This window comes from Capra hircus, chromosome 1, assembly GCF_001704415.2.
Source record: "Capra hircus breed San Clemente chromosome 1, ASM170441v1, whole genome shotgun sequence".
NCBI lineage: Eukaryota > Metazoa > Chordata > Mammalia > Artiodactyla > Bovidae > Capra > Capra hircus.
The window spans coordinates 126393080-126416753 of record NC_030808.1 but is presented as its reverse complement, the minus strand read 5'-3'; the positions used below and the strand labels follow the sequence as shown (position 1 = coordinate 126416753).

At 38.5% G+C, this 23674-nt stretch overlaps 1 protein-coding gene across 4 annotated transcripts in view; it reads right to left on the bottom strand.

Moving 5' to 3' along the window:
* Window positions 1-23674, bottom strand: part of TFDP2 (transcription factor Dp-2) — a 209764-nt gene that overhangs the window by 136574 nt on the left and 49516 nt on the right. For 3 of the 4 annotated variants that reach the window (XM_018049648.1, XM_018049635.1, XM_018049643.1), the window contains exons 2-3: window positions 18647-18749; window positions 9116-9182 (exon numbers count right to left, since the gene is read on the bottom strand). The exons of the other annotated variant lie outside the window; for it this stretch is intronic. In XM_018049648.1, coding sequence (XP_017905137.1) covers window positions 9116-9182; window positions 18647-18673 — 94 coding nt within the window. In that variant the 5' untranslated portion in view covers window positions 18674-18749. The remainder of the gene's footprint in view (window positions 1-9115; window positions 9183-18646; window positions 18750-23674) is intronic. 4 annotated transcript variants of the gene reach the window in all.

Genomic DNA, 23674 nt, shown 5'->3' with positions numbered 1-23674 from the left:
CTGGTAAGGGTTTGTCAACCAGAAGACTTATTTGTGTTGTTCTTCCCAAAGTCTGGTGCCACTCTCAGAAAGCACTAAATAAAGTTACATTCTTACATAGCAAGGACACAAGAGGAGTGCAGTGATATATAACAAAGAAAAGTAATTAACTCAAAAGTCTAGTGTTGCTAACATCAAAACTACTATATTCCTTTTTCTATATCCCAATTACATTGATTAATATCCCTCAGATGCCTAAAAGATAAGGAATATGGAGGCCTGGCAGCAGTCATTGAGTCAACAGTGAAAACCCATCACCAATATGATTTTTAGCTCTTTATAAGGCTCTGTATCTTTAAGATGCTTTAAGCTTTGTGCCTCTCTCAGTTGGAGGGCTGTAAACAATTCACAAATTGTAAAAAGTCTGGGGGAACCTGTTAGGCAAGTTAGAGAGCCATCCAAATGGGGTTCAGACTGAGACATTCTTTTTATGTGCAATAAGACTCTGCTTTTGGGGGGTAGATGTTTGGAAAAACTCAGGGGGAACCCCTGAAGCTAGATCACGCCTTTGCGTTTTGTCTGGCTTCCTTCCTCATGACCACTGCCATGGGCGGGATTCCTCACGCTGGCTCCCGGCAGCCACGTATAGATGTGAGAGTCGGACTATAAAGAAAACTGAGCACCAAAGAATTGATGCTTTTGAACTGTGGTATTGGAGAAGACTCTTGAGAGTCCCTTGGACTGCAAGGAGATCCAACCAGTCCATCCTAAAGGAAATCAGTCCTAAATATTCATTGGAAGGACTGATGCTGAAGCTGAAACTCCAATACTTTGGCCATCTGATGCGAAGAACTGACTCAGTAGAAAAGACCCTGATGCTGGGAAAGATACAAGGCGGGAGGAGAAAGGGATGACAGAAGATGAGATGGTTGGACGGCATCACCGACTCAATGGATGTGAGTCTGAGTAAACTCCTGGAATCGGTGATGGACAGGAAAGCCTGGCGTGCTGCATGTAACCCCATGGATCACAAAGAGTTGGACACAACTGAGCGACTGACCTGAATTGATCCCTTCCTTTGAGATGCTGCGTTCCTTTTAATAGGCTGACATTTCAATAGACATTTCAATAGATGGAAGCTACTGCATGCAATCTTTTGGATGGTGTGGAACTGGCCGTCAGTAAGAGACATGCATATTTTAAAGTTTATGTCTAAGCAAAGAAGGAGGTGGCAAGGTGGCACTGCTCTCCCAAGGACGTAAAGGAACAAGAGGAGGATATGGGGCAGGTCTCATCTATCTGCACGTCAGCCCAGAGCAGCTGCTGACCCGGCAGCTGCCGGAGGATGGCATATAGCTTACAGGCAAATATGGCCTCTTTTCCTTGCTAGAACCACTTCTTATAGCCCAAGAAACAGCATGTGCCTCCCAGATAAGGGAGGAATCCCTGATCTCCACAAAGGTGCCACTGGGATTTCAACATCATAGATAATAAAGCCCTGAGTTACAGTATCTTTTTCCTCTCATTTTAAAAAATAACACAACAACTGCTTTTAAATCATCTGCTATTTGCATGGTTATGACAGAATACAATGATCTTCAGGCTTGTTCTTAACTAATTAAGTAAATTTTAGACCTCCAACTCTGAGACAGATGCCCTAAGACAAAAAGCTCAGGAACCTTCCTCATTGAATACCTTAGTGCTTTGCTTCAAAACACACTGAAGGTTTCTTAAAAATAACGTATTTATAAGTATAACTGAATCACTTGGATGTATACCAGAAACCAACAGTATTGTAAATTAATTACATTTCAATAAAAAAAAATTTTTTTTAATTTACTGGGTATGTATAATTGTACCAGATGCTAAGCTAGACTCTAAAGACAAAAATATGAACTCTGAACTTAAAGAGCTTAGTCTATTAAAAGAAAAGGAAAATCATATAAAGAAATGCAATATTATGTGATAAGGACAAGAATAAAATATGTGCAGGGTCCAAAGGTTAACACACAGGAGGTACAGTGACAAGGAGGTACAGAGGAATCCACAATCAGATAGACTTTACCAGTAAACAGGAATTTGCCCAGTGGCCAAAGGGATTACAGGTCAAAAGAAAGACATAAAAAAGTTCCAATTTGGGATAGCTACTTTGAAATATCTATCCCAGAGAAACAATGATGACTAATAAAAACTCTCTGACTTCATGGAATTAGGTGGGGACCAATAAATAAATCAGTAATTAACATTTAGTGTGACAAATACTGCAATAATAGGGGTGAGCAGAGAGTATTAGAGTTTTATGGGCTGAGTGGAAATAAGATTTAAATTTAGATGCTAGGAGTGAACAGAAATTAGCCAGATGGGGATGTCCCTGGTGGTCCAGTGGCTGAGAATCCACCTGCCAATGCAGGGGACAAAGGTTCAATCCCTGGTTTGGGAAGATCCCACATGCCAAGGAGCAACTAAGCCTGCGCGCCACAGCCCACGAGCCCTAACAGCCCATGAGTTGCAACAAAAGAAGCCTGCACACCATGACCAAGAGTGACCCCACTTGTCACAAATAAAGAAAATCCCACTTGCAGCAACAAGGGCCCAGGGCAGTCAAAAATAAATAAACACTGAAAAAAAACACGAAAGAAATGAGCCAGATGGAACATGCATCTATCAAGAGGGAAGTGTAGGATGGTGTCAGAGAGGAATAATATTATATGTACAGAGAAGAGGATACAGCAAGACACAGAGACAGGGATGGCGGGAGAAGGGATGAAAGGAGAAGGGGTCGCAGAGCAGTGAGGCAGCAACAGGCAGAGGGCAGTTCAGTGTGACGAGAGGCATCAACGTCTGAGCTAAGGCTAGGGAGGAAAGCAAGAACCGCAATGTGAAGGACCTTTTAAACTGGAGTCGGGGCATTACCTTGAGGGCAATAAGGGACAAAAAATGTATTTAACTTGGGAAGACTTGTTCAGATTTGTGTTTGAGAAAAAATATGTAACTATAATACAATGAATGAAACAGAAAAGAAACATAGCATCTTGAAGTAAATAAAATAGCTCCAGTAATCCAGGAAATGGCTTATGGTAGTCTGAACTAAGATAATAGCAACAGAATAAAGAAAATGGGTGGGAAGTACTGACATATTTAGGTAGAATCAACAAATCTTGCAAGGGATCTGATGCCAAAGAGAGAGGGAAAAAAAAGGAGGCAAAGATGATACTTTCTGATTTGGGCAAAGGGTAGAAGGTATTACTGTCCAATAAAATAAAGAAAAGGGGGAAATGGGTTTTGAGAAGGTGAAATAATCACTTTAATTACAGACAGAGTCTGAGATGTGTATAAGTTATTCAAAAGAAGGTGTCCAACTAGCAGCTGAATATACATAATCTCGAGACCAAGGTCTAGGCCAGAGGTACAGATTTGAGAATCAACCATATACAAAGTAATGAAAACTAAAGCAATGAGAATAGATAAAACTGCCTAGGGAAAATGTACAAGGTGAGGAAAACAAAAAACCCAAGACAAAAACCCCACGGAACACTAACGTTTAGAAGACAAACAGAAGAGCTAGGAGAGCAGACTGAAGGGAATGGCCAAAAAGAAAGATGAAAAAGGGGTAAGCACATTCTGAATGCTGACTGTGTCTCAGGTGCTGTACTAGGTGATGTATGTACATTATCTCGTTTAATCCTCACAGATGCTATGAGCAACTTACCATCATGACCTGCATCATTACAGACATTTGGGGTCAGAGAGATCATTTTGCTCAGGTTTAGCTTCTGTTGGGTATAAGAAATCCAAGGGCTTCCCAGATAGCTCAGTGGTTAAGAATCTACCGGCCAATGCAGAAGACATGGGTTCGATCCTTGGGTCAAAAAGATGCCCTGGTTAAAGAACTGACCACCGACTGCAGTATTCCTGCCTGGGAAATCCCGTGGACAGAGGAGCCTGGCGGGCTACAGTCCAGGGAGCCTCAAGAGTCAGACATGACTGAGCAACTGAAAACAACAAACAAAAATAAGAAATGCAACCAGGATTACACCCTCAACTGCCAGAGCCCTTGTTCTTAGCTACTACACTGTACTGCTTCCTATAAAGACTTAAAAACTATGGTATCACAAACACAAAGAAAAACAGCGATTTCAAAAAGAAAGACACCATCCCAGGAACAATCGCTCACTCAGCACCAAGATCCTGATGTTCTAACAACATTCTCTATGAAAAGCAGTCAGGACTCTTTGGGGAAATGGCTGATCTGAGGAATGGGCAGGAAATATGTCAAAGGGACACAGAAAAGCAACTGAACACTTCCAATGGCCATAGTTTTAATGACTTGAGCAAAAAACCAACCAACAAAAATATCTGGTTGGCAGAAAAATTCATTCGGATTTTTCAATAAGATGTTATGGAAAAACCTGAATGAACTCTTGGCCGATCCAACAGTACTGGACTGTGACCTGGAGTAAAAACTAAATACCTGTAAGTCCATGTTGGTATAAACAAACAAACAAATGAATAAGGGAGAAAAAACAAATCTAGGATGGAAGAAATCCAAATAAATTATGTAGATGCTCACAACTCAAAGAAGTCAAGAGGTGGAGCAAACTCTCCCACTGCTCAAGTGTGACTCCACATAGTGACTTCTTCCAAAGACTACGGTGTACAGAAAGGGGGAAGGGGAAGGGTGACTGGGCAGCAGGGAGACATGACAAGCACCGTGTCAGCCGAGTAAATGATCGAGGTTCACACCAATAACGGCAAGCCATGCTGCCACCCTTGATTATGCTGTAATGAAAATGGACCTTTATCTCCGCAGTCTTTCTCTCAAAAACCTATAACTGGACTTCCATTCATTATAATGTATCAATATTGGCTCATTAACTGTAAAACCTGTACTAGATTAATGTAGGATATTAACAGTAGGGAAACTGAGTGATGGGTTTATGAGAACTCTATGCACTATTTCTGTAATTTTTCTGTAAATCTAAAACTGTTGTCAAATTAAAAGGTTATTTTTTAGGGGCTTCCCCAGTGGCTAAGACTCTGTGCTCCCAATACAGGGGGCCTGGGTTCAATCCCTGGTCAGTGAACTAGGTCTCACATAGTGCAACTAAGGATCCCACATGCCACTACTGAAAAAGATCCTACGTGCCGCAACTAATACCCAGCACAGCCAAATAAATAAGTCAGTCAAAATTTTATCTATCTATCTATCTATCTATATATGGCTATTTTAAAAAAGAGGGGACACATTAACTGTGTCAAAAGCTGATAACAACAACAAAAAAAGACAAAACCAAGGGCAGTTTCAAAGAATTAATGGAGTCTAAAGCCAGACAACATCAGGCAGAAAAGTGAATAAAAGCTGAGAATGGGACTATAAGTGTATACAACTTCTTCCAAGAAGTTTGATAAAGATGGGAAGAATAAATCAGAGCCAGAAGTTGAGATTAAGCTGAAGAAATTTTTTTTTTGTTTTTAACCACAGCATAATTCATATACACTAAAATTTATCTTTTAAAGTGTACAATTCAGTGGTTTCCAGTATATACACAAGGTTGTATAACTACAACCATTACTACAACCACTATCTCCAGAACATTTTCATTACTTCAAAAAGAAATGGTAAAATTATCCCACTACTAGGCACATACCCTGAGAAAATCATAATTCAAAAGGACATATGTACTCCAATGTTCATTGCAACACTGTTTAAAATAGTTAGGACATGGAAGCAACTAGATACCCACCGACATATACATGGATAAAGAAGTAAAGGTGTATGTACACACACACACACACACACACACACACACACACAGTGGAATGTCACTCAGCTATCAGAAGGAACAAATCTGAGTCAGTTCCAGTGAGGCAGATGAAAGTAGAGCTTATTATACAGAGTGAAACTCAGAAAGCGAAAAACAAATATGATATATTAATGTATATATATATATGGAATCCAAAAAATACCGATAAACCTATTTACTCGCAGGAAAAGAGAAACAGACATAAAGAACAGACTTGCGGACACAGCAGAGGAAGGAGAGAGTGGGATGAATGGCGAGAGTAACACTGAAACATATACACCACCATATGCAAAACAGCTAGCTAGTGGGAAGTTTCTGTATAACACAGGGAGCTCAATGGGGTGCTCTGCAACAACCTAGAGGGGTGGGACAGGGCGGAGGGTTGGAGGGCGGTTCAAGAGGGAGGGGCCATATGCATACTTATGGCTGATTCATTTTGTTCTATGTCAGAAACCAACACAACACTGCAAAGCAATTATCCTCCAATTAAAAAAAATTTTTAAGTAATTACTTAAATTAAGTTGAATATGTTCATAAATAAGAAGATACAACACTATTAAGATGTCAATAAAACCAAAGTGATCCAGAGAGTCAATGCAATTTCTATTAAAAAACCTAACAGCCTTTCTCACAGAAATGGAAAATATAAACTTCAAATTCATGGGGAATTGCAAGAGATCCTACATAGCCAAATAAATCTCACAGGAGGACTCACACTTTTCGAATTTGAACTTACTACAAAACTACAGTAATTATAACATTATGGTACTGACATATGGACAGACATATAGACCAATGGAACAGAATAAAAAGCCCAGAAATAAATCCTCACATATACGGCCAGTTGATTTTTCACAAGGGTGTTAATAAGATCATTCAATGGTCAAATGATAATCTTTTCAACAAATGCTATTGGGAAAAATGGATATCAGTTTGACTCTGAGTTATATCATATACAAAAATTAACTCAAAATGGATCAAAGACCTAAACTTAAAGAGCTAAAATTATAAAATTCATAGAAGAAAACCCTAGGGAAAATCTTCATGACAGTGATTTGGCAATCATTTAATGGAAATGACAAAAAGCAGAGGCAACAACAACAATTACAAAAAATAGATTAATTGGACTTCATCAAATCAAAGAACTTTTGCACATCAAAGGATACTGTCAAGAATGCAAAAAGATAACCTAATGAATGGGAGAAAATATCTGCAAATCATTTCTCCCATAAGGAATTAATATCCAGAATGTATAAAAAATTCCTAGAACTCAACAACAAAACACAAATAATCCAGTTTAAAAATAGGCAAGGGTCTTCTTGAATAGAGATTCCTATAAAGATAATGAATAGCAAATAAGCACATGAAAAAATGTTCAATGTTACTAGTTGGAGAAGACTCTTGAGAGTCCCTTGGACTGAAGGAGATCCAACCAGTCCATTCTGAAGGAGATCAGCCCTGGGATTTCCTTGGAAGGAATGATGCTAAAGCTGAAACTCCAGCACTTTGGCCACCTCATGCGAAGAGTTGACTCATTGGAAAAGACTCTGATGCTGGGAGAGATTGGGGGCAGGAGGAGAAGGGGACGACAGAGGATGAGATGATTGGATGCATCACTGACTCGATGGATGTGAGTCTGAGTGAACTCCAGGAGTTGGTGATGGACAGGGAGGCCTGGCGTGCTGCGATTCATGGGGTCGCAAAGAGTCGGACACGACTAAGTGACTGAACTGAACTGAACTAGTCATTAGGGAAATGCAAATCAAAACCACAATGAGATATCACTTTACATACACTTTACATATCACTTTACATACGGTTGCCTCTGATAAATAATACATGTTTGCAAAGATGTGAGAAACTGGAACCCTTGTACACTGTTGATGGGAATGTAAAATGGCATAGCTTCTGTGAAAATTGAAACGCCAATTCCTCAAAAAAATTAAAAATAATAGAATTAATATATGACCCAGTAACTTTGCTTCTATGAATATATCCAAAAGACCTGAATGCGGGATCTCAAAAAAATATTTCTACTCTCATGTTTATAGCAGCATCATTCACAGTAGCTAAAATATAGAGGCACCAACATGTCCATCGATAGACAGGTGAGCAGAGAAGCAAAATGTGGTACATAGCTACAGTTATTTTAAGGAATAATACTCAGGAAGGAAATCCCTTGAGGACACTAAGCAAAGTATGCCAGTCACAAAAACACAAATATAGCGTAACTCTTCTTATACAAGGTATGCAGAGTAGTGAAAATCATAGATACAGGAAGTAGGATGGTTCTTGCCAGAGGCTTAGAGGAGGAAGAAATAGGGAGTAGCTGTTTAATGGGTGTAGAACTGTAGTTTTGCAAGATGAAGAGTTACGGATATGAATGGTGATAATGGTGGCATAACATGAATGTACTTAAATACCACCAAATCATACACTTAAAAATAGCTGAGGTGTTCACTTTATGTCTTGTGTATCTTACCACAATTTAGAAAACTGAGGAAAAAATGAGAAGCATTCAAGGCTTCAAGTACCACTTTCTCTGCTTGCTAATACTTCTAAATTCTTAGAATACTTCTAGAGACCACTACAACTATTAAGCTGGACATTTTTATACTGAAACAGATTTCTTTAGCCTTCTGTCCACCTTAGACAAAGCCTTTGAGAAAGCTGATGTTTCTCTCCTAGCTATCTGCATTGTAGTAGTAGACACTTTGTTTCCACCTTTGCATATGTTCAATGGAAAAAATCCAAACATATGCAAAGGAAGAGAGAAAAGAATAATGAAACCTCATCTAGCTATCACCCAGTTTAAACAATTAACCAACTCGTATCTATCCACTTACTTTGCTCTCTGTTCCCCAGTGGATTATTTTGAAGCCAGTCCCAAACATCATATCATTTCAACCACAAAGATTTCAGTATATTACTTCTCCTTACTAAAAGATACTGCTTAAAGATACTGACAGTGTTCTGCACAAGTACCTGTACTGGTGCGTCAGATTTCGGATATACACATTCCTCCAGTAAACTACGTGTTAGAAAAAGGAATTACATATACTCATTCATTCTACTGTATTCTTTACAAGTTAAATCACTGAAGGTAGGGTCTCTCAAAACAAACACACAAACACACATACACACACCCTCTCCTGTTCATCTCTCAGAGGTAACTGAGTTTTAAAGGATAAAAATTATTTGGTCATGACAACACAGTAATATTATATAATTATTATTATACACAAAGTAATTCTTCATGTAGCTGCGTTTTTTATGAAACAAATGCAGTAAAACTAGCCTGATGCAGAAAAATTTTATTCAACTGTCCTTACCTTTGGTTGGACTGAGATTCTGATCTATAAATCCTCTTAGTTCTGCATTTGTAGAATTCAAACCAACCTGAATAAAATAGTTTAAAAAATTATAAATAAGATTTTAAATAATATGTGATCACTTAATAAGCTGTTATTAATGACCTCCCACCAGAGGTCCATATCAAATATTATACATAGTCACATAAAGATGAGTTAATTATATCAGATATAAGAACAGGGTTAAAATGCTGCCATACTGCTCGAAATGGGAAAAATATGGCACTGTCCACATTAAGATAAAAGTTAATGAAACAGTATTACTTATGAGCAGAAGTGAGATCTACACATTTTACTAATGGCTTTTTTTCTTAAGCAAGTAATGTAGCAGTTGTGAAGCTGCCAAAACATATAGCAAAATTCCACCCTCACTGCTGGCCACCAACACGCCTCTCCTTTTTAAACTCTTCTATGAAAAGAAAAGGAAGGCAAAACTCTTGTTGGTGCTCTACTGTAAACAGAAAGCAAAGAAGGCAAAGACAGCCTTTAATACACTCCATGCTTAATACAATGGAATTGTTTAATCCAAGTATTACAATAACTTCAAAAGCATCAGTTTATACCTTTTTGTTATTATACAAAGGTAACGGCAAAAACCTCAACTGAAACCACACATGCACAGTCCGGAGTTCACGGTTACTGGATTACTGTTAAGTTTAAACACCTGCTCTTACTGCTCAACTTCTGCAGAGTGAAGTAGCAAACGAATTTGGAAACTTTTAAGCAGATGTACATCTGCGCCTTTGTAACCAACAGATTACACTCTGAAAAGATAAAGGTCAATTCTAAATCAACCATGGGTGTAATCCGGGTCTCATGGATGGAGAGGAGCTGTTTGTATTTAGAGCTTAGATAAATACTATTAAAATGTTTAAGTTCAAACTTCAAAAATATATTAATTTCTGTTTTCATAAACAAAGTATAAAGGTTCAAAGAAAAAGTAAATCATTTGAGAGTATAAGAAGTTGGCGAGGAAAGGCATTTTAAAATATTAGCTATTCTTTCCTTATTTTATGTATTTAGAAAGGATCTCTCTATATAATGTGTCACAGATCAAGAGAAGAAAAGTAAACTCGTTTTGCATAAAATTTTTCATCAAATAAGATCTTGAAAAAAGTTTTCAATCTGGATATTCAAACACTGCGTTGCCTAGTGTAAGCAGTCATTGCCTATTGAATAAAAGATGTCCAAAGCTTAAATGTTTGAGTCAAATGCTATTCCCTAAGAATACCATTATAATTTCACTGATTTTTAATGTCCCAGATTGATATAATCAAAAGAAAACAGGATTCAAAGAGATGATCTGTGCTCAAAGTTTATCTCTACCATTCATTCACAAGCAAGGTGTTCATAGAACATTGTCAGGGGAATGACGATACATACACATACAACAAACTCAGGCAGCTCTTTAGACAAAATTAAAAAATTATGTAAACATGTTCATTAATGCAAAGCAGTATTCAAGTCTGAGTTGTTAACTCAAAGGGCAACAGGTTTATTACTTTAACACTGACGTAGACAATTCATGAGAGACACAAATGACCAGTGAGTATATAGATAATATATGTAATACCAGTTTGATCTAACTAGCAATCAGAGAAATGAAGCAAATTACACACCATCTTTTGCAACTAGATTGACAAAGATTAAAAAGAAAGTAAGGGGGAACTGGCACCTTCATATACCAATGGTGAATATACAACTGGTGGTCTTTCTGAGATTCAATTTAGTAATATGAATCAAAGGTCCCCTAAAAAGTACACACCCTTTGGGCAAGTAATTTTGTAAGATTTTTGTTTCACAGAAATAACCCAATGAGTTGACAAAAATAAAAAAGTTAAAAAAGGGAAAAAAAGGAAAATAATGGCCAATATTAGGAAACTGGTGTAAGGTCTATAGAACAGATAATATTAAAAAGCCATTTAAAATGATGTTACAACAGAGTTATCAAGACAGGAGAAGATACTCATCATAGAGACTACACTAAACAGCAGGTTACAAAACAATCTGGCCTCATTTTTATTTAAAAAAATATATATACTTGTGTGTCTGTGTGTGTCCTCATTTTTATTAAAAAAATGTATATATATACGTGTGTGTGTGTCTGTGTGTGTCCTCATTTTTATTAAAAAAATGTATGTGTGTGTGTGTGTGTGTGTAGGACTTCCCTGTTGGTCCAGTGGTTAAAACTCCATGCTTCCACTGCAAGGGGACACGGGTTCAATCCTTGGTAGAGGAAGTTCTACATGTCACGTGGTACAGCCAAAAATAAACTGAAAAACTATATATAGATTTTGGTTCATATATATATACACACACACACACATTTGTGTATATGATCTCTAGACTAGTTTCTTTATCTGTATTTTCTAATTTTTATAATGAATATCATGGCTTACATATTTTTAAAAGATTCTTTGACAAGGTAAAAAACTATCTTCCACGTCTTTATTGCACACTAAGTAAACTCAGGAGAAAACACACCTGCATTTTTGGTCAACAAGAGGATCAGTGGATACTTGGCTCGCTCGCTCGCTCACTCAGTTGTGTCCTATTCTTCTGCGACCCCATGCACGCTCGCCCGCCAGGCTCCTCTCCCCATGAGATTTCCCAGGCAGGAATACTGGAGTGGTTTCCTGTGTCCTCCTCCAGAGGATCTTCCCAACCTAGATATTGGACCCGTGTCTCCTGCATTGGCAGGTGGATGGATTCTTTTATCACTGAGCCACTGGGAAAGCCCTATCAGTGGATACTAGATACTACTTGATACTACTTTATTTTACCCCAGATACAAAGAATATATCACCAGCTCTGCAGAACTTCCTTTTGCAAAGGGATCCATCCCACAATCCACGCAGGTCTGGTGGGATGTTCATCTTAGCACCTCAACTGTGCTGTGACAGCCTGGGTGGCCCTATGACCCATGGTGAGGCAGCAAACCATGTATGGAACCCTACTTCCTTCTCTACAATGACTTGTCTAACAATGTGGGCCAAATAGGGTCAACCAAAGCTCCTCCATGGAATCTGAAACATAAAAACTAAGAAAAAAAACTTCCTCTCTTCTGAGATTGAGCATTAGGACGCCAGTGTAGGCTATTCTGCCACCAGACAGAGCCAAAAACTGGAAAAAGGAGACAGAGCTCTCATGCTCCTCATTTGATCCCCTGAAAGCAGCTGTATTTGAGGCCAGAGTACTCCAGATGTTTCAGTTGTGCCAATCAAAAAATGCCACTCCTTGCGCTAAGCTATTTTGAAAAGGGTTTCTAACACCTACAACCATAAAAGACCTAGAATGGCACTGAACTAAGGCAAAAGTAACTCTTCACAAGACTGTTCTCATACGAGAAATGCAAAATGAGAAACAGAAAATAAGAATGTAAATATTGACACATAATTTTTTTCACATACATTTATTAATGCTCCCATAAAACCAGGGCCATCTCTTCCAGATCTAAGAGTCATTTTTCAGCGGCATATGATACAATTATCACTCCTTCCTTCTTGAAACACTTTCTTTACTTGGCTTCCACATCATCAGGGTCATGCTTGCTGTCCATTTCTCCTGTCCTTTGCTGCCTCTCCTCCTCCGCAGTTGCTAGAGAATCCCTGTATTCAGAACTTGGTCCTGATGCATTCTCTACCCAAGCATGAACTATATAATCACATGGAGCCCCCCCCCCCACTTTAAAATAATCTAATATGAAATGACTCCAAAATTTCTATAACCAGCCCCAAGGTTTCCCTACAGCTCCAGAGTCATTATTTATCATTAACTGGCTGGCCAATTTCTCCACCTGGATGTTTTCAGGTCCCTCGACTTTAATATGTTCAAAACAATTTTTGAGTTTGCCACAAAATCCTGTACTTCCCCAAGAGATCTTCTTCTCATGAAACCGCAAAACCACATACGCAGTTACACAAGCCAAATGCTGAGAAGTCTTTAACTTCTTCCCTGTCCCCATGTCCTAATTACTCAATAAGTCTTGCTGGCTGTTCCTTCTATACATCCTAGATTCAACCACTTTTCCCCATCTCCAGTATCATTACCCTAGTCTAGCTTACCATCTTCTGCTGTCTGAACTACTGGGATAAGTACCAAATGAGTCCCTCGCGTATACTATGGCCCTCTTCAGTTGGTTCACCCAGTAGCCAGAATAAACTTTAAAATGCTAAGTTAGGTCTTGAAATCATCCTCAAAAACTCCATTAGCTCCCCACTGACATTTAAAATACATACTACTCAGGACTTCCCTGGTGATCCAGTGGTTAAGAACTCACCTTCCAATGTAAGAGACACAGGTTCAATCCCTGGTCCAGGAACTAAGATCCCACGTGCCAAGGAGCAACAAAGCCTGTTCGCCACAACTACTGAGCCCACAAGCCACACACAACAAAGACCCAAGCACAGTCAAACAATAAGTAAATTAATTAAACTAAATAAAACACATACTGCTCACCCCCATTTTCGAGGCTCCCCATGATCTGGCACCTACTCTCTGGCTTCACCTCCTACCACTTGTATGGCTTAGTTACTCTGTTCCACCTTGTCAACTGGTCATCGGCTGTTCTCTGATCAATAGCACTTTCTCCTGCCTCTACCTGGAATGCTCTTTCCCTATATATTCACATGGCTGACTCCTTCCTTCTGTATTGAGACTAAAGAGCATCCGTCTGTCTAAATGCCATTTCCTTAAAAAGCATGCTTCTGAATACCTTGTTGAAAGAGACCTCCACATTGCTATGCTTTCTCTCCTCTTACCGTTTTATTGTTCTTCATAACAGGTATCATTAACATTACATATATATCATCTCCTCTCACTACATTATAAATCCCAAGAAGGTAGTCTGGAACAGTGCTGAACATATTTATTTGCTGCAGAAAGATGGGGAGGGGAGAGATGAGAACGAATTGTTCATGGGGCTGTAAACTGGTATGATCCCTCGAGTGAGTATCTCAACAAAATATATTAAAAGGCCACAAAAATGTGCTTATCTATTTCAGAATGGCTAGTGAGCTTTATCAGACATTCAGTTCAGTTCAGTTCAGTTCAGTGGCTCAGTCGTGTCCAACTCTTTGCAACCCCATGAATCACACCACGCCAGGCCTCCTTGTCCATCACCAGCTCCTGGAGTTTACCCAAACGCGTGTCCATTGAGTCGGTGATGCTATCCAGCCATCTCATTCTCGGTCTTCCCCTTCTCCTCCTGCCCTCAATCCCTCCCAGCATCAGAGTCTTTTCCAATAAGTCAACTCTTCGCATGAGGTGTCCAAAGTATTGGAGTTTCAGCTTTAGTATCAGTCTTTCCAAAGAACACCCAGGACTGATCTCCTTTAGAATGGACTGGTGGGATCTCCTTGCAGTCCAAGGGACTCTCATGAGTCTTCTCCAACACCACAATTCAAAAGCATCAATTCTTTGGCACTCAGCTTTCTTCACAGTCCAACTTTCACATCCATATATGACCAATGGAAAAGCCATAGCCTTGACTAGACGGACCTTTGTTGGCAAAGTAATGTTCAAAAGCAAAATATTCTTTTGAATATGCTATTTAGGTTGATCATAACTTTCCTTCCAAGGAGTAAGCGTCTTTTAATTTCATGGCTGCAGTCACCATCTGCAGTGATTTTGGAGCCCCCCAAAAATAAAGTCTGATATTGTTTCCACTGTTTCTCCATCTATTTCCCAGGAAGTGATGGGGCCAGATGCCATGATCTTCGTTTTCTGAATGTTGAGCTTTAAGCCAACTTTTTCACTCTCCTCTTTCACTTTCATCAAGAGGCTTTATAGGTCCTCTTCACTTTCTGCCATAAGGGTGGTGTCATCTGCATATCTGAGGTTATTGATATTTCTCCCAGCAATCTTGATTCCAGCTTGTGTTTCTTCCAGCCCAGAGTTTCTCATGATGTACTCTGCATATAAGTTAAATAAGCAGGGTGACAATATACAGCCTTCAGTTCAGTTCAGTCGCTCAGTCATGTCTGACTCTTTGCGAGCCTTGATGTACTCCTTTTCCTATTTGGAACCAGTCTGTTGTTCCATGTCCGGTTCTAACTGTTGCTTCCTGACCTGCATATAGGTTTCTCAAGAGACAGGTCAGGTGGTCTGGTATTCCCATTACTTGAAGAATTTTCCACAGTTTATTGTGATCCACACAGTCAAAGGCTTTGGCATAGTCAATAAAGCAGAAATCAATGTTTTTCTGGAACTCTCTTGCTTTTTCCATGATCCAGCGGATGCTGGCAATTTGATCTCTGGTTCCTCTGCCTTTTCTAAAACCAGCTTGAACATCTGGAAGTTCACGGTTCATGTATTGCTGAAGCCTGGCTTGGAGAATTTTGAGCATTACTTTACTGCGTGTGAGATGAGTTCAATTGTGCAGTAGTTTGAACATTCTTTGGCATTGCCTTTCTTTGGGATTGGAATGAAAACTGACCTTTTCCAGTCCTGTGGCCACTGCTGAGTTGTCCAAATTTGATGGCATATTGAGTGCACCACTTTCACAGCATCATCTTCCAGGATTTGAAATACTCAACTGGAATTCCATCACCTCCACTAGCTTTGTTCGTAGTGATGCTTTCTAAGGCCAGGATGTCTGGCTCTAGATGAGTGATCACACCATCGTGATTATCTGGGTCATGAAAATCTTTTTTGTACAGTTCTGTGTATTCTTGCCACCTCTTCTTAATATCTCCTTCTTCTGTTAGGTCCAGATCATTTCTGTTCTTTATCAAGCCCATCTTTGCATGAAATGTTCCCTTGGTATCTCTAATTTTCTTGAAGAGATCTCTAGTCTTTCCCATTCTGTTGTTTTCCTCTATTTCTTTGCAATGATCGCTGAGGAAGGCTTTCTTATCTCTCCTTGCTATTCTTTGGAAATCTGCATTCAGATGCTTGTATCTTTCCTTTTCTCCTTTGCTTTTCATTTCTCTTCTTTTCACAGCTATTTGTAAGGCCTCCCCAGACAGCCATTTTGCTTTTTTGCATTTCCTTTCCATGGGGATGGTCTTGATCCCTGTCTCCTGTACAATGTCACAAACCTCCGTCCATAGTTCTTCAGGCACTCTATCTATCAGATCTAGGCCCTTAAATCTATTTCTCACTTCCACTGCATAATCATAAGGAATTTGATTTAGGTCATACCTGAACGGTCTAGCGGTTTTCCCTACTTTCTTCAACTTAAATCTGAATTTGGCAATAAGGAGTTCATGATCCGAGCCACAGTCAGCTCCCAGTCTTGTTTTTGCTGACTGTATAGAGCTTCTCCATCTTTGGCTGCAAAGAATATAATCAATCTGATTTCGGTGTTGACCATCTGGTGATGTCCATGTGTAGAGTCTTCTCTTGTGTTGTTGGAAGAGGGTATTTGCTATGACCAGTACGTTGTATTGGCAAAAACCCTATTTTGCCCTGCTTCATTCTGTATTCACGGCCAAATTTGCCTGTTACCCCAGGTGTTTCTTGACTTCCTCCTTTTACATTCCAGTCCGCTATAATGAAAAGGACATCTTTTTTGGGTGTTAGTTCTAAAAGGTCTTGTAGGTCTTCATAGAACCGTTCCACTTCAGCTTCTTCAGCGTTACTGGTTGGGGCATAGACTTGGACTACTGTGATATTGAATGGTTACTGTGAATTATTATGATATTGAATCAGACATTCAGTCTACTTCAATTCTTTCCCTCGTCGTTCTGTCCAGTCTGAGGCCCAACCTCCCCATGTCCCCAATCCCAGGGAATCAGGAGAGGGTCAGCTCATCAAACAGTCCTCTCCCCCAAGGATGCTGAAGCAGGAAGAGAAACCAATAGCATACTCTTTGATGACATCCAAATACACAAACAAAATAATGGGAGAATAGTTACCACTGGTTCAAATGCTTTTTTACTTTAAGGAAACAACTTTTAATACAGCAAACTGTACATATGGCTAGGAAGATTTAAAGGACCTTTTTAAGCCAAAATATACTTGTTAGTTGAATGACAGTCATCCTTTTTGCTCAGGATAACTTTCACATTCTCTTTTTCCTGGAGGAGAGAAAAACAAGAAAAATCCCAATACACAAACTAAAACTTTGCTCTTCTTTCCCCCAAACAGCAACTAAACAAATAGATATAAGAGCCACAAATAGATACAAGATTAAGGCAGGTGACACTTCATAATTTATCCTAAAAAAATTAATTATATGATAACAAAGCAAAGTCTGTATCTGCTTACAACTACTAGTGTGTCCTAAAAGCCAGATCAACAACTGGAAAGTAGAAGTTAGTAATCAGAGTGGTGTTATTTTTTTGATGCTCTTTAGCAGAGTCGGACACGACTGAGCGACTGAACTGAACTGAACTGAGCTGTATAATGGATAGTATCTAGAAATATCTGTCTGGTTCACAAAATCTTTTTCCACAATAACACTTGTCTCTCTGGTCCTAACTAACCAAACTACTAGTGGATATCAGCTATAGGGCTGTGCCAGAAGTCCTCTCCAAGGAGTCTGAAGTTAGAGCTGAAATAAGCAGACAGGATCTGTCAGGCTACTCGCCTCCCTTCCTTCATACTTCTCTCTCTCTTTCTCTAAACGGGCTAGTACCGTAACAGGTAGATTGAGATGCTGACTGTGAACTCAGGAAGATGCTTTGCAGAGAGACACAGAGTAATGAAGCTAATGCACAGAAATACACAGAGATGACACATGAAAACTAAATACTGCTTCAATTCCTGGTAGATTTCAAGTTTCTGGACCCAGATCTTTCTGAGGGTCTGCTCAGTTTCTATGCTTGAATTCCTTGAGACATCCCTTTAGCCTTAAAATAAATTCCCTCTTGGTTTAAGGTAGCCCAAGCTGGTTTCTGTTACCTGCAATCAGAGTCCAAACTAATAATCTGGGTATAGTAATTATAATAAGTTATTTCCACAAATCCTGTAGTATTTATTTTCTGGCATAATCCTTCCCCATAACTGGAAACAAATCCATTGGTATAATAACAATATAACTTGAAAGGAAATAGATTCAGAAATGACAAAAGAAGAAAAAAGAATAACTTCCCCAAAACAACTAAAGTCGGGAATCACCTCAAGGAGGACAGCAGGCTGCTTCTGAACAACATCTGATTGTACACATTTTTAAGGGTAAAGCCAAAAGAAAAAAAACTGAGCCAAAGAAAACAGTGATTTTTCTCAATGATGCCAAGTAGCTCTCCAGCAAGCACCAAAGCAAATTTATTAACAGTACATGAAACAGGAGGTGGGTGGGTACATTTCTGGAGATAGCAATTTTGCAGCTGCTGAGTTGGAGCAACCTGGCAGTGGTTTGCAACAAGGCTACTGTGGCTGTGAGACGAGCTTCAGCAGCGTTTAAGTTCACCGTCTCTTTCTTTGCAGAAACAAACACAGGTAATACATTGATGCCGAACTTGATTCGTCAAAATGGTGAAGAAAATGTGCACGGAAAAAGTATAGCTAATTTTAAATACTTACATTTAGAAATTCACAAATACTTACATTTTTTGCCGTCATGTCAAACTGCATTCAATTTAAAATTCTGTAAAGCCATTAAAAAGCAAATAAAAAAACTTCGTCTTCAATAATTCTTTAAAAGAATATCCTGTTAAAGGGAAAAAGAGGGAGCAGTAATGTAACAGTCATCATAATAACAAGCAACACTTATGTCATAATTACTATGTGATATTCATTGTTTTTTAATTACCTAAATTAATCCTCACAACACCACTATGAGATATGGACCATTCTAACTGTCATTAACCAGATAAAACTTGCAATTTCGTGATGTTAAATAATTCAACCAAACCAACTCAGCTAAGAAGTGACAGAGCCTGGACTCTGAAATATTACACTATGCTGGTGTAGATGAGCCACTGAAAGCGACACCAGGGATTCTGGGAGAAACAGCCGATCCCAGCAATGGGGCAGGAAACGCATGAGATAAACCTAGAACACTTTGAGTGTCTAAAGGAAGGAATGACAGAGACATATTAGAAGTATACAGGGGACGGCTTAGAAAGTCCACAACATAAAGGGGCAACTTATGCCAGTTTCAAGGGGCAATTAAGCACCTAAGTACACACTAATAACAACAGACTGTAACAGATTCTAAACCCAATGAATAAAATAATAATCCAAGAGTTCACATTTATAGAAACAAATAACAAGGAAGGGAAACGTCTTCTTTGCAATACAATTCCAACTAATATGTACAAAGAAATGAAGCAGTTAGAAAACCACCAATCTGTAAACACTGTGATATTAATGGGTTAGGTAAGAATCATCAAAAGATGCTAAAATGATTCAATGAAATTTGGTGAGAAAAAGAATATTTATATAGTCTTGAAATATTGCCCTACAAGATATGTCTTACATCAAATTTTACAGTGAAGAAACCTGGCACAAACCACTTACAGCCAAGGTGATAAAAGCTACCTATGGCCAATAACAGAATAAACCAGCATCATGCATCTCCCCAGGTGCACTGCGACGGACACAGAATCATCTAAATCAAATCATGAGGCAATGAGGCTGACATGCAAATTAAGACACATTCTATGAGACAATGGCCTGAGTTCTTAAAAATATTAGTTTATCATGAAAAACAGAGGAGAGCTAAAGAAACATTACAGAGTCAAGACTAAAGTCATATGAAAATTACATTTAATGCATGATCCTGGACTGGGCTTTGAACCACAAAAAATAACTGCTATGAAGACCATTATTGGGGCAACTAGAGAAAGCAAAATATGGTTTGCAGACCGGAAAACGGCACTGTTTCATTTCCTGTTTCTGATCAGAGGATTGTGTTCTGTTTTTCTTTTTTTTTTTTTTTAAGTGAATGGGCTTCCCTGGTGTCTCAGACAGGAAAGAATCCGCCTGCAATGCAGGAAACCCAGGTTTGACCCCTGAGTTGGGAAGATCCCCTGGAGAAGGGAATAGCTAGCTACCCATTCCAGTATTCTTGAATGGAGAACCTCATGAACAGAGGAGTCTGGCGGGCTACAGTTCATGGAGTAGCAAAGAGTCGGACACAACCAAGTGATTACACTTTCACTTTTTCACTTTCCTCAACCTTAGGAAAAAATATACCAAAATATTTACTAGTGAAAGGATATGCAGAAACATACTTTCAAATGATTAATAAATGTATATAATTTGTATATATAGAGAAAGCAGGAGTGATAAAGCACGTGTGGCAAAACATTGACAAACTCGTGATTCTAGGTCAGGGGTATTCAAAAGATCTTTGCCTATTTCTGCAACTTTTCTCTTGTTTTAAAATTATTTCAAAATTAAAACTTTAATAGGACATTCAAAGGGAAGAATAAAACTGAACTTTAAAAAGATCATAAATAGTAAGGGCTTAAAGCAACGGAGGCTCCAAACGTCTGCCTCACAAAAGAATTTGAACCTACAAGTAAAACTGTAGAGCAGGGGGTGGTGAGGAAATATTTTACCTTTCACTAAAACAGTGTGATTTTTCAATGATAAAGAAAACATATGTTTAAAAGCCCAAGTAAGATCTGAAGTACAGCTGTGATTTTTGCTTTCCCACTGTAGCAGCAGATTTGACTACATCTACCATGAGTGAATATGAAAATCAAGTTCCTACACTGGAACTGTTTCACTTTTATCAATTATCTGATATATACTCTTCAGTGTTACAAATATGAGATAAATGTTCCTGAAATCCCATCGCATTCACCAAACCAGCTATACGCCCAACTAAACTACTTACTACTTTCTGTCTCCCTCCCAGATGGGTTGGCCATGACATAATTCTGGTCAGTGAAATACAAGCAGTCACTGTTAGGCTGGGCTACCAGATTCAGCTAAATGCCCTTTTCCCCCCTCTCCCATTTCTTCATTTTCAGAGTATGGCTATAATGGTTACAGCTCCTTGTCTCTGAGCATCTGCTTCCTTATTATACTCAGTGTTCCATTCGGGATTATATTTCCTAAGGACTGGGTTAGTGAGTGGCACTGTTACTCATGCAAACAACAAGAAATTAACAAGGTGTTATTATTTCAAGACACAAGAGGTGACAAATAAAAACACACCTTAGCTATAGTAACTGAGCTTAATAAGACAAAACATAATTTTGTTTAGTATTCCCTTCGCATCTTCTCACCAGAGGTAAGCACAAACTGTAACTTCTAAATGTTACCTAAATGATAAATGTTTGAAATAGAGCCAAAGTACATGAGTAGCTTAAGCACATGGATATTAACATCACTGTACTTCAATCCCTACATCTACAAAAGAGTAGTAGCACAATACATCTACTTAATTAAATGAGTCAAGACGTGGAAAATAATTTGGACACTGCCTAGCAAAAGTACTCATTAATATTAAGGAAAAAATGGCTCACTGACTTCTCATGACAAATTAAGGTTTCTTCCTCCAAAATAAATACTACATAATTCACACATAGTAGAAGTGATAAAGACCACAACATAAATCCAATTTCAAAGTAGGGCAAAAAAAAAGCATTTAATTGTGGTTAAAAAAAAAAAACTCATCTGAAATTAACAGAGTCAGCAATAACTTCATTCATTAATTTATCTACCTAGTCAACATTTACTGAACACACACTATGAGCAAAATACTAATCCAGATACTAGAGAGCTCCTAATGGATGAAACAGTAAGCATAAACCTTTAAGTGTAATTTAAACTATATAAAATTACATTAAGATAAATGTTACAAAAAGACATGAGACTATGACAGAGATCTTTATTCAATTAAAAATGAAGAAGTAGGCTGCACTGGCTTTGAGTGACAGCCTATAATCTTTCGATTTAAAAATATACATTTCTAAGTATCCTTAAATTTTGTCTTTTTTCTACACTGTCTTTAATCTAAATGTTATTTGCAACATATGACTTAAATCAAGGGCCTAGAAAGTAAATAAACACAGCACGAATGTTCCAACAAACAGCTACCTTGGCAGTCCTGGCGATTGTCAAAGATTAAACCAGTCATGTGCACTGATGCATTATGTTTCATCCAGACTCAACAATTGTATACTTCTTCCTGTCACCATGTTCTTCTGTTGGTTAAAAAAATAAGTCGGATTTCTTCTTCCAGCTTCATGAGCACATTATGTCAAGCTCAAAAAGTCAGTCTCAGTGACCTCACCATCTGCCATGATCTCTTGTCAGACTCAGACAATGCAACTCCCACAGATGGTCTCAAAAAGGAAGCCCCTTTCCTTTCCAATCACAACTTAGCAGCTGTGGGCACAAAGCCTTTTAAATTGGTACAACATTAATCAAAATATAAGGAGGAAAGCAAAAATAATTATGAATACATTTACTGAACTAACATCTCTTGAATTGAGATTTGCACTTTCTAACACTGCTGAAAGGGATGTTCCTAAAAATTAAAATTTCAGCAAAAACCACTGAAACAGAAGACAAAGCATACTTAAATGGAAGATGGTAGTAATTTTAAATATATGCTCATGTTTCAAAATTTGGAAAATATATACAACAGTAAAACAGGTAACAAATAGCAGTTATAATTCCATCTCTGAAATGCAACCACAGAGTTGCTTTTGATATAACTTTCTTCAGTATTCTTTTTGCACTCTGCTGCTGCTGCTGCTGCTGCTGCTAAGTCGCTTCAGTAGTGTCCGACTTGTGCGACCCCAGAGATGGCAGCCTACCAGGCTCTTCTGTCCCTGGGATTCTCCAGGCAAGAATACCAGAGTAGGTTGCCATTTCCTTCTCCAATGCATGAGAGTGAAAAGTGAAAGTGAAGTTGCTTAGTCGTGTCCGACTTCACGACCCCATGGACTGCAGCCCACCAGGTTCTTGATAAAGGAGATTAATTATAAGATATTTTCATAGGAAGTGACAATATATAACTTTTTTCTTAGGTGATGAGCATATCTATCTAAGTGATTCACATATATTCTCTCATTAAATTCATACTACAACTCTATCAGATAAATGTTAGTACTGTTCACATTTTACAAATAACAAAACTAAGCTTTAAAAAGTTGAATTAATTTGCCCAGTTAACCAGGTGTGCAAATGGCAACGCCAGAATATCAACCCAGGATCTCAGCCCAGTGGACGTATTTTAAACTACTATGCTACTTTATAAAATATATTTTACCTTGAAAACATGACAAAATAAATAATTATTATCACAATAAATACATATATAGAAGGATAACTTACTTTACCAAAACAATTCTTTTCTTACAGAACAAATCATCTATCATTGGGTCGAGTTTTTCCCTTTTTTTAAAGGTTCTATTTCTAAATTTCAATATGAAATCTACAATTCTTTATTCTTCTGACTGGGTAGTAAACTTCCTCCCTTTTACAGCTACAGAATGTTCCTTTACGTTGTTTACACCGTAACTTACACCACCAGTCCTCTGCTGGCGGACAATCAGATTTCCTACATTTTTATACTGGTGACAGTAATCACGCTGTAATGACCCAGTCCTCAGTGTCCCCTCTGCTCTCTGCTCACTTCCTCAGTTCTGTGCTGAGCCACTTTCCCAC